Source organism: Myxocyprinus asiaticus, chromosome 35 (genome assembly GCF_019703515.2).
Source record: "Myxocyprinus asiaticus isolate MX2 ecotype Aquarium Trade chromosome 35, UBuf_Myxa_2, whole genome shotgun sequence".
Classification (NCBI taxonomy): Eukaryota; Metazoa; Chordata; class Actinopteri; order Cypriniformes; family Catostomidae; genus Myxocyprinus; species Myxocyprinus asiaticus.
In genome coordinates this window covers 39203515-39220144 of record NC_059378.1, presented here as the reverse complement: position 1 = coordinate 39220144, position 16630 = coordinate 39203515, and the positions used below count along the sequence as shown (strand labels likewise).

The 16630-nt window shown below is 35.6% G+C and overlaps 4 protein-coding genes across 4 annotated transcripts in view; 1 reads left to right on the top strand and 3 right to left on the bottom strand.

Moving 5' to 3' along the window:
* Positions 1 to 16630, bottom strand: part of aldh4a1 (aldehyde dehydrogenase 4 family, member A1) — a 398306-nt gene that overhangs the window by 331785 nt on the left and 49891 nt on the right. The gene's annotated exons all lie outside the window — the stretch shown is intronic.
* LOC127426058 (transcription factor HES-5-like) lies at positions 1191 to 2336 on the bottom strand. The gene is made up of 2 exons (XM_051672532.1): positions 2288 to 2336; positions 1191 to 2179 (listed from the first exon to the last, which is right to left on the bottom strand). Exons 1-2 carry the CDS (start codon positions 2333 to 2335, stop codon positions 1760 to 1762), a joined length of 468 nt encoding a protein of 155 aa, XP_051528492.1. The 5' UTR covers position 2336; the 3' UTR covers positions 1191 to 1759.
* Positions 4785 to 6090, bottom strand: LOC127426064 (transcription factor HES-5-like). The gene is made up of 3 exons (XM_051672540.1): positions 6042 to 6090; positions 5793 to 5933; positions 4785 to 5687 (listed from the first exon to the last, which is right to left on the bottom strand). The coding sequence occupies exons 1-3, from the start codon at positions 6087 to 6089 to the stop codon at positions 5475 to 5477; spliced, it is 402 nt and encodes a 133-aa protein (XP_051528500.1). The 5' UTR covers position 6090; the 3' UTR covers positions 4785 to 5474.
* LOC127426057 (transcription factor HES-5-like) lies at positions 11558 to 12714 on the top strand. The gene is made up of 2 exons (XM_051672531.1): positions 11558 to 11606; positions 11715 to 12714. Exons 1-2 carry the CDS (start codon positions 11559 to 11561, stop codon positions 12132 to 12134), a joined length of 468 nt encoding a protein of 155 aa, XP_051528491.1. The 5' UTR covers position 11558; the 3' UTR covers positions 12135 to 12714.

Below are 16630 nucleotides of genomic sequence, written 5' to 3'. Positions count from 1 at the left end.
AATACATTACAAATTACATTTTACAGCATGTATTCTGTAATCTGTAGTGGAATAAATTTCAATAGTAACCCTCCCAACCTTGCCCTTCGCTAACAGTCTAGTGGAAGAGCCCTTCAAGAAAAGATTCATTTTCTGACTTTCGTTTTGAACGAGCTTTCGAGTGGCGTCCCCTCCCACAGGAGTGCCCTTCAAGGAATTAAAAAATGCCGTTTTGAACATCAAAGTGCCGTTACCTCCGTGAAGTGCCGTAAAGTCCACTCCAGTTATTGTGCTGTAAATTCATCAAAAGAATAATACTCGATTGCTACCACATTTCTGACATCGCGTACCACTAGTGTAGACAGATTTATTCATTATAATGGGAGCGGTCGCATTGCATTCAGTGATATAAATTCAATTAGTCTTTTATAGAATATTGACATAAACTGAAGGAGCTGTCTGGTTCAGCCAAAGCCAGTTTGGTTTTGTCGAAACTAATAAGCCATTAGACTAATCACTTTCAGAAAAATACCTTTAGGCTACCACAGTACCGCAGCTACCTATACACATATTACACAGTCTGCGTAGGACACCAACTCCCAAGGAGGGCACCATCATATCCTAGGGGGGCACCAGAAACTCCACCGGCTGCCCTTATTCACATGTTATAAGTTATTCAAGGACCCTGTAGTTTAAAAAATACCATGAAACATGAAAAAAAAAAAAAAAAAAAATCAGTGCCCTTTTTATCCTTCCGCCCCTGTCCCTGCTAAGGTCTTGTGCACCTCACTGCACACAATGGTCTAATTAGTAGATCACCCATGTTGTTCTCACAGCCAACAGTAAGTGGCGTATGTATGTGCCTTAGGCGCAAAATCTGCAAACAACTTGAGGAAGACAACAATGTTTTTCTTTTAGCATAGAAATAGGCAAAGAAAAATTAAATGAGATACGTAACAACAATATATTTTTAACAATATACCTTAAGTTTAACTCTTCTGGGTTAACAGAAGAAGTCTATAAAGTGAAACAAAGTGTTACAAAAACAAAACAGGAGCTTTGCCGTATAAAAGGCCGAATAAACAAGCCCCAGGAATAATTAAGACTTGTGAAAACTTAATCGATATGTACTAAACTAGTGTGAGAATTCTCTAAATGAACAGACAAAACCACAGAATGTTTTTTTGATTGTTTTATTTCGCCATGACTGATTGAAATACATTCAATGGCCCTTGTGACGTTATTAAATGCCTTCACAGAAGGAAACTTTTTTTCACATACAAAGTGAAAAGGTTTTCACAGCGCCTAGATAGGCAAATGCCCTACTAAAAGGCAGTTTAATAACTCAACATAGTGTGTAGAGACAGCACAGTAGAATTTTTTAATAATTTAGCAGCCTTTACAAGCCTTTAGTGTAAGATCTTTCTAATCTCTACAATTTCAGATCATGAACAATACAATCTGCAGCATTTCCTCAGAAACAAAAATACAAGCCCATTTGGGGTTAAATAAATCTAAATATGATTGGAAAAAATTCAACCAAAAGTGTTTTTCCAAATATTGGATGCTGGACACACTTTTTAAAACAAAGGATGAGCAACATATTGCTTAGATTAGAGAAACAATCTTTCACACTTGAAAGAAAAGCTTTTTAAAAGCTGAATTTAAGACATATACATCATGTCACAATGAATGTCTAGCATGACAGCTTTACTGATGAATATTTCTGACCAATGTGGTCATCTACTTTAAGTCGAGCTGAGCTCCAGTTTGTGAAGGTCTACCAAGGTCTCCAGATGATGCTCTTGTTGACATTCATCTCTTTACTGAAGGTGTTCTGGTCTGAGGAGATCAGCTGAGTCAGGACACTTTCCCTCCTGTTCTGCTCACATGATGTCTGCAGGTTCTGGAAGTGTTTCAGCAGTCTTCTCTGGCTCTGTGTCTTCATCTCATCTTTGGACAGGAAGTGCACAATCTCATGGACACACCTGGAGAAGCCTTGATTGACAGCATGTGAACTGGAGTCTAGAACAGGCTGCTGGTGTCTCAGGAAACTGACTGTCATCTCCAGGATATCTGCTTTCTCCAGCTTGGAATCAGACTGCTGGTTGAGAAACTCTGGAGCCAGAAGACACTTGAGCTGCTCAATGCTGCTGTTGATACGTTCTCTGCGCATCTTCTCCACTATTGGCTTTCTCGACTGAAAACAACAACAAAACACGTTGAGTAAACTTGCCTTCAAAAAGCAATACGTTTGAAGATGAGACATGAAAGCTGCTGCAGTAATGTTGCTGTAATGTGAATGTACCTTGTTGTTGAGAGGGAGATGCTCCTTTGAGATGATTGTAGGTGTCATGTCTGTATCTCTGAGTGAATCTGATTTGCACTGGCTGCAGCTCCTCTATTTATACTCCCAAATCTCCATATGAATGTGTGAGGCTTGAGTTTGTTGGAGTTTCTCACAGTTTGTAGCCAATGGAAGAGCTCCAACAGACAATGAGGAATGTGTGGCCGCCACATGCTCAATGATCCTCTATCAGGGGCACAAAGCCAGTGTCTCAGGGGAGCAGGTGATGGAGAGGGAATCACTGTGTGAATCTGGGAAAGTGTTGACCCTGTAATGTCACTCAACCAGCACACGCTAGTCAACACTGTACACACGTGTGGAACGGCCGTTCATTTGAGTCTTGCATCAGTCAGACAATAAATAGTTTCAGACATTGTAGAGCATCAACAGCACTTAAAATGAGTCATAAAATGTGTTTTTCAAGGTGTGCCAAAGAATATATTTATAGCTAAAGCTTTAGAGTTGTGTACTGTAATTCAGATACCATTGTCTCTATTGTCTCAGACTCCAGATGTGTGTTTATTGTTGCTGGTCAGTGTGAGTCGAGATCTTAGATGAGGTTCCCACACTGAGTCTCTGTGTTCACATCAATGGAGCACAAAAGCCATCCAGAGTCCTGAATGAAGCATTAGTGACGGCTGAAGACTCTGTCATCTATCTGACGTCACCAACCATCTGGAGGGAAACATCTGACTTGGTGCAAAAGTCATAAAGTTATTAAACACTTTTTTGATCATTTTCTTTTCATTTCATTTTTTTTTTTTTTTGTTGGAAATTGTTCTGCCTGTTATTGACCTCAACTATTGAATATGGAAAACACAACACTTTGTAATGCAGTACATATTGTTTAATTTACATTTTTGGCTGATAAAACATGTTTGGGAATTGACTCTCTTAAGTTCCTGATGCAAAAGATTTGTTTCTGTATAATACAGATTTAAAAGTACATGATGCATGGTGACAAATACATTTATATTAGATTTTAATCGTGTGATAGTTTTAAGATTCTGTTCCAGTTGAGGAGGCTTCTACATCAATGTTTACCTATCAACATCAGGTATATCGAAATATCTATAAGTGTGTCAACTCCCTTGTGTGTTTGTCAAATATTGAGGATGTGTTGGGGGTTTAGGATGCTAATGACACTGGAACTGTGACTCTGTTCTCTAGAGTTTTCCCACATTCTGACCAGTCACAGATATACACAACAATAGAAGTGTGTCTATTCACATGATAATGAAGATGAATTCAAGACAGATTCTCACAAGCATGATGATGAACGTTTACTTTTTAGTGTTTAAATTAAATATTTTTAAATACATTTAATAAAAAATGTCTAAATCATTTCTGATTCAGTTATTTTATTTTATTGACTTTAAGTGAATATATATTATAAATCCAGCTCATTCACGTTGACCTCTGACCCCTGGACTTTTAGTTGGGTTTTATTGTCTCTGAGGGTCTGTGAGTGAGTTTTTCTCTGGTTCTCACACTCTGTTCATTCACTGATTTTAATTACACAACAATAGACGCGTGTCTAACTGAAACAAACAGCAGACACATGTCTCCAAATGTACACTGTCCTAAATTGATCAAACTGGACGTCATTTTGTTCCCTAAACAAGCAGTTTGAAACAATTAGACACCTGATGCACCTGCAAAGTGATTTTTTTTTGAAGTACCTGTTTGTTATCTGCATTTTTTTAAATGATAAAATCAAAATTCACCAAGAATTTAAGTGCAATTTCACATCATGTTGTTTATGATGCCATTTAATAAATAATGTGTTAATATTTCTTTGAGAAATCTCAGAAAAATATATTTTTCTGTCAGTTCTATTATTTTTTAACTACCTATTAAAGGGATTTTGATCAAGATTTAATATTAAACTTACTTTTAGGTATTGCATTATGTCATTTTTCAATAGCTCAGGATTTATTTGCCATAATTTCACCAATATGAGCGAATCTAATCATTCTATTTCTAATCTGACTTTATCTATTTTGATAATCTCCTCAAAAAGCAGAAACTTGTGTTGAGGGATAAGAATGTGGTTAACTTGATATCAAACTTCAATCTGGAATTAAAAATTACTTTTCTCTCCTCCAACTTTTTAATTCCCACTGTACAGCTAATCCACAGTGATAATTCCATAAATAAGGGTGATAATTCCATGAAGAGCTTCTTCCAAATCAAAGTCAATTGTGTGGGTTTAGATAGCTGAATTCTTTCATTTGCTTTTGTCTCAGTTTAGGGGTGATACTAAGAGTAAGTCAAATAAATTTATATTGCGATCATTTCAATACAAAGCACCTTATTGTTAGATTTACTCATTTTCACATCATATTTAAATCTTAATAATTTCCTTAATTGTTATTCCGCTCTAGAGTTGAAGAAAACCTGAATTCCAAGACCGAACCGAATGCCACAACAAATATTTTACTGTTTTTTTATTTTTTTATTTTCCTGTTTTGTGATGACTTGATGTCATTTAGTTATGAATGCAAATAAAGAGGTGATTACATATCACAACATTTGCATGAAGAGACCTCTAAAACACATCAGATGCAAGCTAGAGTACACATCAAAAACATTAAACTTTACAAAAGTTATGTAACATTCACCACAGCATTATTGGCAAGTAAAATTATTAACATTTTCATCTCCACATGAATATTTAAGGGGTCACTTTAAAGCACATCACTGGTTTCAACAGAAACTGTTAATGCTTTAATGTTAAAGTACTTAACAGTTAATATATTCTTCTAAAGGACAAAATATCATGCACAACATGAACATTCTCAAGTAGTACCCTCAACAGAAGTGAGTTAACTGCATTGTATAGCAGAAAATGGAAGAAACAATAACATGATCTTATGATATGATCACATGTCCTATAAGGACATCGAAGCATTTATCACATTGATCAAATATTCAGAACTCAATCCCAATGTGGGATATCTGTGCTTTAAATAAAGTAAAGATTTTACATCAAATACGAGATTTACAGTCTCATAATAAAATGCGATTACCTTCATGGAAGGTGCATAAAAATATATTCAACAATACCCAAAAATTGCAAAAGCAAGAATTTAATTTCCAGTAATATTGTCAGTGACATCTAATAGATGTGTATGATAAAACCGGATCAATTTAATAGTCTCTGGATATCAGAGAGAAATTTTGTGAACCAAAGTGGTCCAGATCCTTTTGTGTCTAATATAGACTTGGCTTGTTGCTCCTTGAAATCTTGCAGCCTTTGGTTGCCTCCAGGGGAAGGAATAGGTTGAATTAGACTGTGGAGTCCAGATGATGCAGGAACAGTCTCTCTCTTTCGTCTCACATGAGACTGAGTCTGTAACTACAGGAAGAAGTTCTGTTAGATTACATGCATCTCACTGATGCTCTCTGGAGGAGCTTGGACTGGATACTGTGCATGCAACTGCTAGTTTCAGAGGAAACTGACTGTCATCTCCAGGATATCTGCTTTCTCCAGCTTGGAATCAGACTGCTGGTTGAGAAACTCTGGAGCCAGAAGACACTTGAGCTGCTCAATGCTGCTGTTGATACGTTCTCTGCGCATCTTCTCCACTATTGGCTTTCTCGACTGAAAACAACAACAAAACACGTTGAGTAAACTTGCCTTCAAAAAGCAATACGTTTGAAGATGAGACATGAAAGCTGCTGCAGTAATGTTGCTGTAATGTGAATGTACCTTGTTGTTGAGAGGGAGATGCTCCTTTGAGATGATTGTAGGTGTCATGTCTGTATCTCTGAGTGAATCTGATTTGCACTGGCTGCAGCTCCTCTATTTATACTCCCAAATCTCCATATGAATGTGTGAGGCTTGAGTTTGTTGGAGTTTCTCACAGTTTGTAGCCAATGGAAGAGCTCCAACAGACAATGAGGAATGTGTGGCCGCCACATGCTCAATGATCCTCTATCAGGGGCACAAAGCCAGTGTCTCAGGGGAGCAGGTGATGGAGAGGGAATCACTATGTGAATCTGGGAAAGTGTTGACTCTGTAGAGAGAACAGATCTGCGGCCTGATGTTCACATTAATGTCACTCAACCAGCACACGCTAGTCAACACTGTACACACGTGTGGAACGGCCGTTCATTTGAGTCTTGCATCAGTCAGACAATAAATAGTTTCAGACATTGTAGAGCATCAACAGCACTTAAAATGAGTCATAAAATGTGTTTTTCAAGGTGTACCAATGAATATATTTATAGCTAAAGCTTTAGAGTTGTGTACTGTAATTCAGATATCATTGTCTTTATTGTCTCAGACTCCAGATGTGTGTTTATTGTTGCTGGTCAGTGTGAGTCGAGATCTTAGATGAGGTTCCCACACTGAGTCTCTGTGTTCACATCAATGGAGCACAAAAGCCATCCAGAGTCCTGAATGAAGCATTAGTGACGGCTGAAGACTCTGTCATCTATCTGACGTCACCAACCATCTGGAAGGAAACATCTTGACTGGCTGATGCTCTGCTTTATTCATAATGTTTCCTTGTATATTCCACAAGTACATAAGCATTTTGAAAAATTACATTTATGTGAATTGACCAGTACAGCACATATAAAAAGATTATATTAAGCTATATCATTTTTGAGATATTCTAAGCATAGATTTGTAGCTATGACCTCTCTTGACACCAAACCTTAAAGCTGTTACCTTACACATCATGTCAGTGCATAATACGCCTTTACCCTATTCTTTTATGTTTACCATGTTAAAAACATAAAATACTTTCAACAAATTGTTAATGCTCTTTAAAATTGCCCATTAAAGTTGCAGCTTTTTATCAAGGGTTTTTCCCACACTCAACTCAGTGAATGGACAATAAACCTGTGTCCTCTTAAAATTGCAGTTCATCCTTTCATGCATCTGTCCATCATGTGCCCAGGACGCATCACTACTGTTGGGCATTAGTTAATACTGCAGAGCTTGTGAGTTGACTATTGCATGTGTTAGATATATATATATAAAGTAAGGAATAATTGACAACAGACCATTGAATTGTTGAAAAATAATGCACAACTGATGTGGTAATGCGGTCACAACGCGCAGTATTATTATTACTATTATTATTATTATTAAACTTTAAACGTTAATCCAAATTGAAGATTATATAAATTGTATATATTATATAATGTTATATAATTTATATTATATATATTAATTGTGATTAATATGTAAGTGGTAGCACAACAATATGACCTTTAACTTAGTTAAACTTTAAGTTAGTTTTATATCCATCATTATAGCTAATACTGGCACTGTAATAATACTAAAACAAGAATAATAATAAAAAAAAAAAAACAGGAAATTTGTATTCTGTTAAAAAAATAAGCAGTTTAGAGGTTTTTTTTCAAGCTTGTTTAGTTTGTTTACTTACACTATTTTGTTTTCTGCTTTTGAAGCATTTGTTTAAAAGTGTACAGTTCTTAATTCTATAATTTAAAAAAGAAATGTTGGTGCACCTCAATATTTCAAATATAAAACCACACACATGAATGCATTTAAAATCACATTTATTTTATAGACAAAATATGAGAGCTTCAAACACAATTGATTTGAAAAAACAATCATCACACTCAGAAAAGTAATCCAAATGATACACTGTATCTTTAAAAATGAAATAAAGTGTTTTACTTTTAAGACTGCATGTCCTCCAAAAGAGAGCATGGTCAAACGGTTCTAAGGACAGTAAGTACACTTCTCTTCAAGAGAAAAAATACAGTACAATTTTATAACTAAATGCATAAAATGCATCTTCAACTTGGTGGTTTCCACAAGTTGATGCACAGCTGCGCTTTTAGAGAGTCTTGACATTGCAATCTCTGCAATAACATCTCATCAAAGTCCTTTAGGGAACAAATTCCAGAGAGAACAAACAAAGTGCTGTTTTCCTCTGAGGTAGATGTGCTTAAACATAAGATCACATCAAGTGCTTGACTTGTTAACCCTGCCATTGCCAGGCCAGTCTGTGATGGACATTTCCTTTAGAACAACGGGGTCATGTCCTGTTCTGGATTTGGCGAAAGACGCAGAATTTCACGAGAACACTTTGAGTAGCCATTGTGGAAGAGTAAGGCCCTTTTCAAACTGAAGAAAGACACTGTCTTCTCCACAATGTCAGATGAAGGGATACCATGATGGAGATGGTCTTCAAAAGTGGACTTGAGTTTTTCCACTTTGCTGAAACATTTCCTCTCCAAGCTGTACAGTTTGCACCTGTAATACAAGAGAACAATGTGAGTGTTACTCTGAGTACAAATCAAATAAAATCCACATCAATTAACGTTGTGATGTGGTAAGTATTGAATATTTCGGAGCCTTCTTACCTGGCAAAGTGGATGTTGTCCTGAGGGGCGATGTCCGTGTAGGCAGGCATGATTAATGCTGATTTTGAGTTTTTGGAGTTTAAATATCTGATGCTACAGCTGATGAAGTTGTTGGTAGTTAGATCCTCTTAGATCCCTCTGGTTCTTTTTTTAGTGGTAAAAATCAAACTCCACACAAGACCTTCAGTCTATCCTACTTTTATACCAGAGAGTATCTGCAGCCAGCCAATCAGAGAGCAGAGAAAAATGGAACAATAGGCTTGTCATAATTGTCATCGGTCTGTAGGCTTTTAATTAAACACTTCACTAGACAGGTTGGATTTTTTTTCCACCATCTAGTTGAAAGGTCAGCCTCAGGAATCATGGAGAATAGCTGAGGGCATGAGGATTTTGCTGTTCTCACAGTAAGATTAGCAATGGGGATTTGTAGAAAATATACAATGTGCCATATGATTTAATGACAGATACAATGAACTCAAGTTTACGTTCGGTCATTTATAAAATATTTTAAAAAAGAATGCCATTTGTGCTATAGAAAATTATTATTATTTATAATAATAATCATTATCATCATCATCATCTATTTTTAAATAGCACCTTTAAAAGAAACTTTTATATAATTACAAATATAATAACTAACAAAATAATAATTAATATAATAACTAACAAATATAACACATTTATTAAAAACAGAAGTATAAATAAATTAATAAAGTTTAATTGCATCCCTAAGTACTATTTTAGACTTCCCTCTGAACTACCCAATATAATAAATACGACTTTTTTTAAATAGTGCTTTTAAAAGTACCTTCTCAAGAAACTTTAGTGAAAACAGTAAAAAGTTTAAAGTTATGTGTAAAATATTTGAGCAAAATATTATTTTTATTATTATTTTTAATAATAATAATAATAATAATAATAATAATAATAATAATAATCTATTTTCAACTACCGCCTTTAAAAGTAGCTTCACACAGTGCTTTAGAGTGTAATAGAAAATACAAAAATATAGCTTAAAAAAATATAATGCATTGCTGAAACGCAACACATTTATTAATAACACAAGTATAAATACGATTTTTTTATTACTATTTTAGACTTCCCTCTAGACTACCCATAATATTAATAGTAATAATAATAATAATAATAATAATAATAATAATAATAATAATAATAATCTATTTTCAACTACCGCCTTTAAAAGTAGCTTCACACAGTGCTTTAGAGAGTAATAGAAAATACAAAAATATAGCTTAAAAAAATATAATGCATTGCTGAAACGCAACACATTTATTAATAACACAAGTATAAATACGATTTTTTTATTACTATTTTAGACTTCCCTCTAGACTACCCATAATATTAATAATAATAGTAATAATAATAATAATAATAATAATAATAATAAACAACTTTGTTTCAAGGCCATTTAGAGAGTAACATTTTTGTAATAATAATATTTGTAAAAAAATATAATGCATCTAAACACATTCACTAAAACAAAAGTATAAATTAATTAATGACACTCAATTTAAATTTTTAAATTATGTGTACAAAATGTGTTGTGTTGTGTTGTTGTTGTTATTATATTGTTGTTATTATTATTTATAATAATAATATGAATCTATTTTTAGCACTTTTAAAAGTGATTTTGAGAATATTGTAAAATAAAAAATAAAAAAATAATACAAAAAAAACTTACAAATAAATATAATGCATCACTGAAACACAACACACACACACACACACACACACACACACACACACACACATATATATATATATATATATATATATATATATATATATATATATATATATATATATAAACAAGTATAAAAAAGCATAATAATTACTAAATACAATAAATACTAATATTAAATAAAAACCAAACATTTAATTATTTATAATAAATTAATTAATAAATATGTTTACTAGCAGACATATGTACTTTTTTAGATTTCCTTCCAGAAACCCAGCTAGTTCAGCCATGTGAGAACCGACACACTTCTATTGTGTGATTGATTTAATGTGATGAATACAGAAGTGTGGGAAGCTGTGTGTCTCAGTGGCTCCCACCAGCTTCAGGGTGCACCGGGGCATGTGATTGGGGTCTACATTATGTTGTGAGCCAGCTGTGTGTGTGTGTGTTCTGGAGTGTGTGAAACACAAGCCTGAGAACAGGTACAACCACAGAACTCATCAAACACCTGCTTCTCCAGAATATCCAGTTACATTTATCTTGAAATGTATAATTTACAGCATTCCCATTGAATCTTTATATACTGCAACAGCATATGCTGTTTCTTCACTGACTTGAATGTTTACAATGAAAATGTAAACTAATATATATATATATATATATATATATATATATATATATATATATATATATATATATATATATATATATATAATGTACGTAATATCATTGTAATGTAAATAATAAGGTACTAAATAAATACTACCTGTAGGTCGTGAAAACAGCTTGACAAGACTATTGACTTGATGTTCTAAAGGCATTCAGTGTTCTTGAGACTGCAACAGTATGACACGTGTTTGGTTATGATGGGTGTGTATTCATAAAGTCATCAGGCCGCAGATCTGTTCTCTCTATAGAGTCAGCACTTTCCCAGATTCACACAGTGATTCCCTCTCCATCACCTGCTCCCCTGAGACACTGGCTTTGTGCCCCTGATAGAGGATCATTGAGCATGTGGCGGCCACACATTCCTCATTGTCTGTTGGAGCTCTTCCATTGGCTACAAACTGTGAGAAACTCCAACAAACTCAAGCCTCACACATTCATATGGAGATTTGGGAGTATAAATAGAGGAGCTGCAGCCAGTGCAAATCAGATTCACTCAGAGATACAGACATGACACCTACAATCATCTCAAAGGAGCATCTCCCTCTCAACAACAAGGTACATTCACATTACAGCAACATTACTGCAGCAGCTTTCATGTCTCATCTTCAAACGTATTGCTTTTTGAAGGCAAGTTTACTCAACGTGTTTCGTTGTTGTTTTCAGTCGAGAAAGCCAATAGTGGAGAAGATGCGCAGAGAACGTATCAACAGCAGCATTGAGCAGCTCAAGTGTCTTCTGGCTCCAGAGTTTCTCAACCAGCAGTCTGATTCCAAGCTGGAGAAAGCAGATATCCTGGAGATGACAGTCAGTTTCCTGAGACACCTGCGGTCTGTTCTAGACTCCAGTTCACATGCTGTCAATCAAGGCTTCTCCAGGTGTGTCCATGAGATTGTGCACTTCCTGTCCAAAGATGAGATGAAGACACAGAGCCAGAGAAGACTGCTGAAACACTTCCAGAACCTGCAGACATCATGTGAGCAGAACAGGAGGGAAAGTGTCCTGACTCAGCTGATCTCCTCAGACCAGAACACCTTCAGTAAAGAGATGAATGTCAACAAGAGCATCATCTGGAGACCTTGGTAGAACCTGACAGCAGCCAATACCTCAAACATTGAAAGTCTACATTAGAGTGAATGAACTACATGTCATGAAGTTTTCCTCTTTTAAGAAAAGTGTTAATCAAATTCCAGTTTGGAAAAAATACTTGTATTGCAGAGAACTGGATACAGTGAAGAAGTTACATTTTAAATTTGAATATTTATATTAAATATGTATGTGCATTGCATTTATCAAACTTTGTCATTAACACTGTTTGAAAAAACATTTCTTTTTATAGAAACCATTTTCCATTGATGTTGATGGGTTTTTACTTATTTCAAGTACTATTAATTGGTGCTTCATATTGAAGCAAGATTTTATCTTGAACCCTTTGGGTGAATATTATTTCTCAATTTTGAGCATATTTGGACAGATGTTGTCCATTTTGGCTATAGTTCCTTGTTTGAACAAGTTTGCCATTTGTTTGTGTCCCTATTCCTTTCATAAAGACATGTATTATGTTGGGAACTTTAAATTTTCAACTGACTCACTTATATTGTATCAATATACTCATTGACATTACATGTGTAATGTGCAAAACTTCAGTTTTCTCATTAAAGATCAAATAAACCAAACTGATATTTGATCACTTGTTTCGCCTCAATTCAATATGACACTATTTTTAATAGACAGAAGGATGAGAAATTACTTTTTAAATACAGGGAATTTTTAATAAGTGATATCAGTTACAGTATGATTACAAAGCAAGTAGGGATTATATCTGAACAAAACCACGTCTTTACAAAAGACACTGATTACATTTGAAATTGAGACTCAAGCTCAAATCACAGGATTATCTCATGATATCATGCTTGCCATAAACTGTAGACAAATTCTATAACTAGATCAAATCCAATAAAACATGCAAATGTTGGGTTTGTCAAAGAAGTCAGATGTCTCTAGAGTTTTACTTATTAGACAGCTCACGATTAAATGTTTTTCCATGGTCTCCATAATGGCACTCTAAATCATGATGTTGATCGTTTTGGTGATCTGTGCACCAACCCAAGTTGCGTTGAGGCCATTAAGTGCATTTGATTGGTCCTTTGCTGGATGTAGAATCGTTTGATCGCTTCTCTGTCGTCCAGCTGTAAGTGCGCGTGCAGTGACGTGATGCAACGTCTCCTGCAAACACTGCGAGAATCCGCGCGCATAGCTGGCCGCGCTTTGCTTCAAAAAATGAACTGCCATTTCCAAAATATCGGCTTTCTCTTGTCGAACGCCCTACTGCTCCGCGATTTGTAACGTTTCATGAAATAATTCTCTCAACTGTTCGATACTGGTGTTGATTCGGTCTTTCCGGATTTTCTCCACAAGGATCTTTCGAAAGATTTTTGTCAGTTACAGTAAGTAAAAAGCAAAAATTAGGTAAACTGTTGACTCAACAGGTGGTATAAACGCGGTCGCACACAGGACGAGAAGCGGCACGCCACGACTAGGACACAGCACAGGTCTCAAACATGGGGCACGTCAATGCGCTTCAGGTTGCAGACAGTACACACAAAAGTTACCAAGGTTTTTCCCTTGTTCAAGAATGAAGAACGCTATAATCTATGTCCTTTTATAATGATTTGGGTTGAATTTAATGGAAAATGTGCGAGTTGCGCTCCGTGACATGGCAGAAATTTGAGCAGCCTCTGGAGTCGTAGCTGGGCGCAGCCAACAAACGCTGAGTGGCGGCGGCGGTGTGCATACCTTCATTGAAAACTGTTGTTTCGAATTTTAGAATGTGCCATGTCGTCCGCCAGACGCGTCCGGTGTGCGACCCCATTTATACTTACTTTGTGGTTGTCTGGATATAATACGCTGTCACTGGCTTGATTCTGACTTACTGGTGCCATGTCGTTCAGGTAATAATAAAAAAAAAAAGCAATAGCAAATTTGTACAAAAAGTCTGCTCCCTCATAGGCAGATGAGTTGGCTCATTTATACCTGAGGTAGCAGTTATTTCATGCGCTTCCCACGGTTTTCCACACCGTCAGCCAATCAGAGAGAAGCAGAAGCCACAAGCTTTCAAGTCGAAGGTGCAATGGTTGTTTTATGTCCCACGGGCTTCCTTCCTATCACGCCATGGGAAAACAGTGTCACGGGCTGCTAAAAGTGTGCCAAATACACCTGCTAAGATTTCCAGTTGTGTTGACATGATTAACAAGTCGGTGTGAGTCAATAAAAAGACCTAGGCATGCTTCAGAAAGACAGCGAGCCTCTTTGATCCTTGGAAGGGGAAGCAAAGGTTTTATTACCGCAATGAACAAGGGGTTTCCCAGCCTCAAGTCCCAGTCTAAACTCCCAGTTTATGAGCCTGGGAGTGTGGTGAGTGTTTCAAAACCAGACTTATTCTTAAAACATCTAAAATTAAATTTGTAAACTGTTGTGCTTTTAACAGATATGTGAACTTACACACATTAACACAATATTTGCTGTTCATTAATTGTTTATATTTCATTCTATCAATTTATCAGTGACTAAAAAGTTTCCACTTTCTTTTCTAACTATCCCCACTTTAATTATACATAAAAAGGAACTAGTTTTCATCAGTAATTAATGAGACTGCTTACATACGCACTAAAATGCTGATAACCCCCCCCCCCCCCCCCCAAAAAAAAGCTTATTTAAAAAATCTGACGATGCAAGAAAAAGGTTGCGAAAACGCGTTTACACGAGATATGACATAATCGCGTTTTTCTCTGCTTTTGATGTCAAACCGTTGGTCAATAATCCATTTTTGTTGGCAAATAATACTTTTGTTGTTAATAATAATAATAATAATAATATAATCTTTAATAATTTTATAACTCTTTTGGCTATGTTGGCTTCAACTCAAAATTTCTTGTCAATCATAAACAGTAGTTTGGGGCTATTTTGGCCAATAAAAAAAAATAAAACAGTTTGAGATGTCTTGCACGATTGCCTTACTTGAGTTCATATAACATTTCTATGGTAATTCTGCCATGTGTCATGGTAGGGATGGTGGTTTAATTTTATGAAATGCTAAATTTTATGCTTAACACTTATGCTGAAAATATCCACCTTGGTCTCATCTTCCAAAACCCACAACAGTCATATAAATTGGAGAACAGTATAGGGTAACTTTACTTTGAAAAGTAACTCGTTAGAATATTGCGTTACTCCTTAAAAAAGTAACTTAATTAAAAAGTTACTTTTTTCTCACCGCCACTCCCTCTTTTGCTATGCTATGCATTCCATACAATTAAGCCTCGCATTGCATACAAGAGACATTACATCTCATGCTTGCTACTGTACAACACTCATGTGAAAACAACATAGTAAACAAACAGATATTTAGAAAGTCTACAATCAGTAGGTCTTCACATCATATTTATAATAAAGTCTCAGTAACAGGAATATGCATGATTTGTTTTTCCATCGAAATGGCAGCCAACATGAATAATGAAGAATAACCACTCTTACCAAATGCAACAAAGTCCAACACTTGAACCTGCTTCATATGTCATCATATGTGGTGCCCATCGACAATGCCAGAGTCAATTAGAGATGTTTTTCAGAAGGATAAAATTCAGTGGGGATTGCCAACCTAACATGTTCAAGGAAGAAGTCTGATAAATAAATGAATATTTTTCACTTAAGTCATCTCAGTGCACTCTTGTTTTGAGCTGATCCATGATGCGTACTGCGGAAAGCCTACTGCAAAGCTTTTCGTTTTTAATGCTACCAAAATGTCATAAAAACGGTATGTTTCACAAATCACATTAATTGTTTATTATAAAACAAAAATGTAGAATAGTAAGAAAGAAATTAAGACGTTTTCTCTGCGTACGTAAACGATGTAATACGTTGCTCGCAGCCGCTGATCCAGAGTCAGCTTTTCTCATCCCATTCTCCCAGTTACGGGGAGTGGTAACACAGAGCAGTTTGGCTGCATAAGTCAGTGAATTGAGCGTTTATTTCACCCTATATATCATGCCGTGGCCAGTGGAAGACTAGTCTTGCAATCCCTCTGCCTAAACGCGTTTACTGATTTTTTTAATGCAGCTTATATTTACACCTGAATCAGTCGCGTTTCACTCAACCGAATGTTGAATGTTAAATGCTTTAACATAGAGCAGTTCGGATGAACAAACAGTCAGCGATCATTCCACGTTGTATGTAACTATAATCATGCCGTTGCCATGGGAAGACTTCTCCAACTTATGCCTTTGCTATATTATACCACGAAAATATGTGTTTACACACTTTTAAATGCAGCGTACATTAATCAATCACGAGAAACAAAGTATCTCTTACCTGAATGTTACATTTTTGACAAATGTTGCCTCATGAGGATACATTTCTTAACTCTTGCTGTGACTGTCATGACAACGGCAAAATTTATGATGGCTGCTCATGTAAGCTCCAGTGCACAAAAAAAATCAACCACTGCAAATGATGAGTACAACTGGATTCCACTGAAGCGTTCAGATTTACATTCCTTTACCAGCAATATTTTGCAGTTTTTAAAA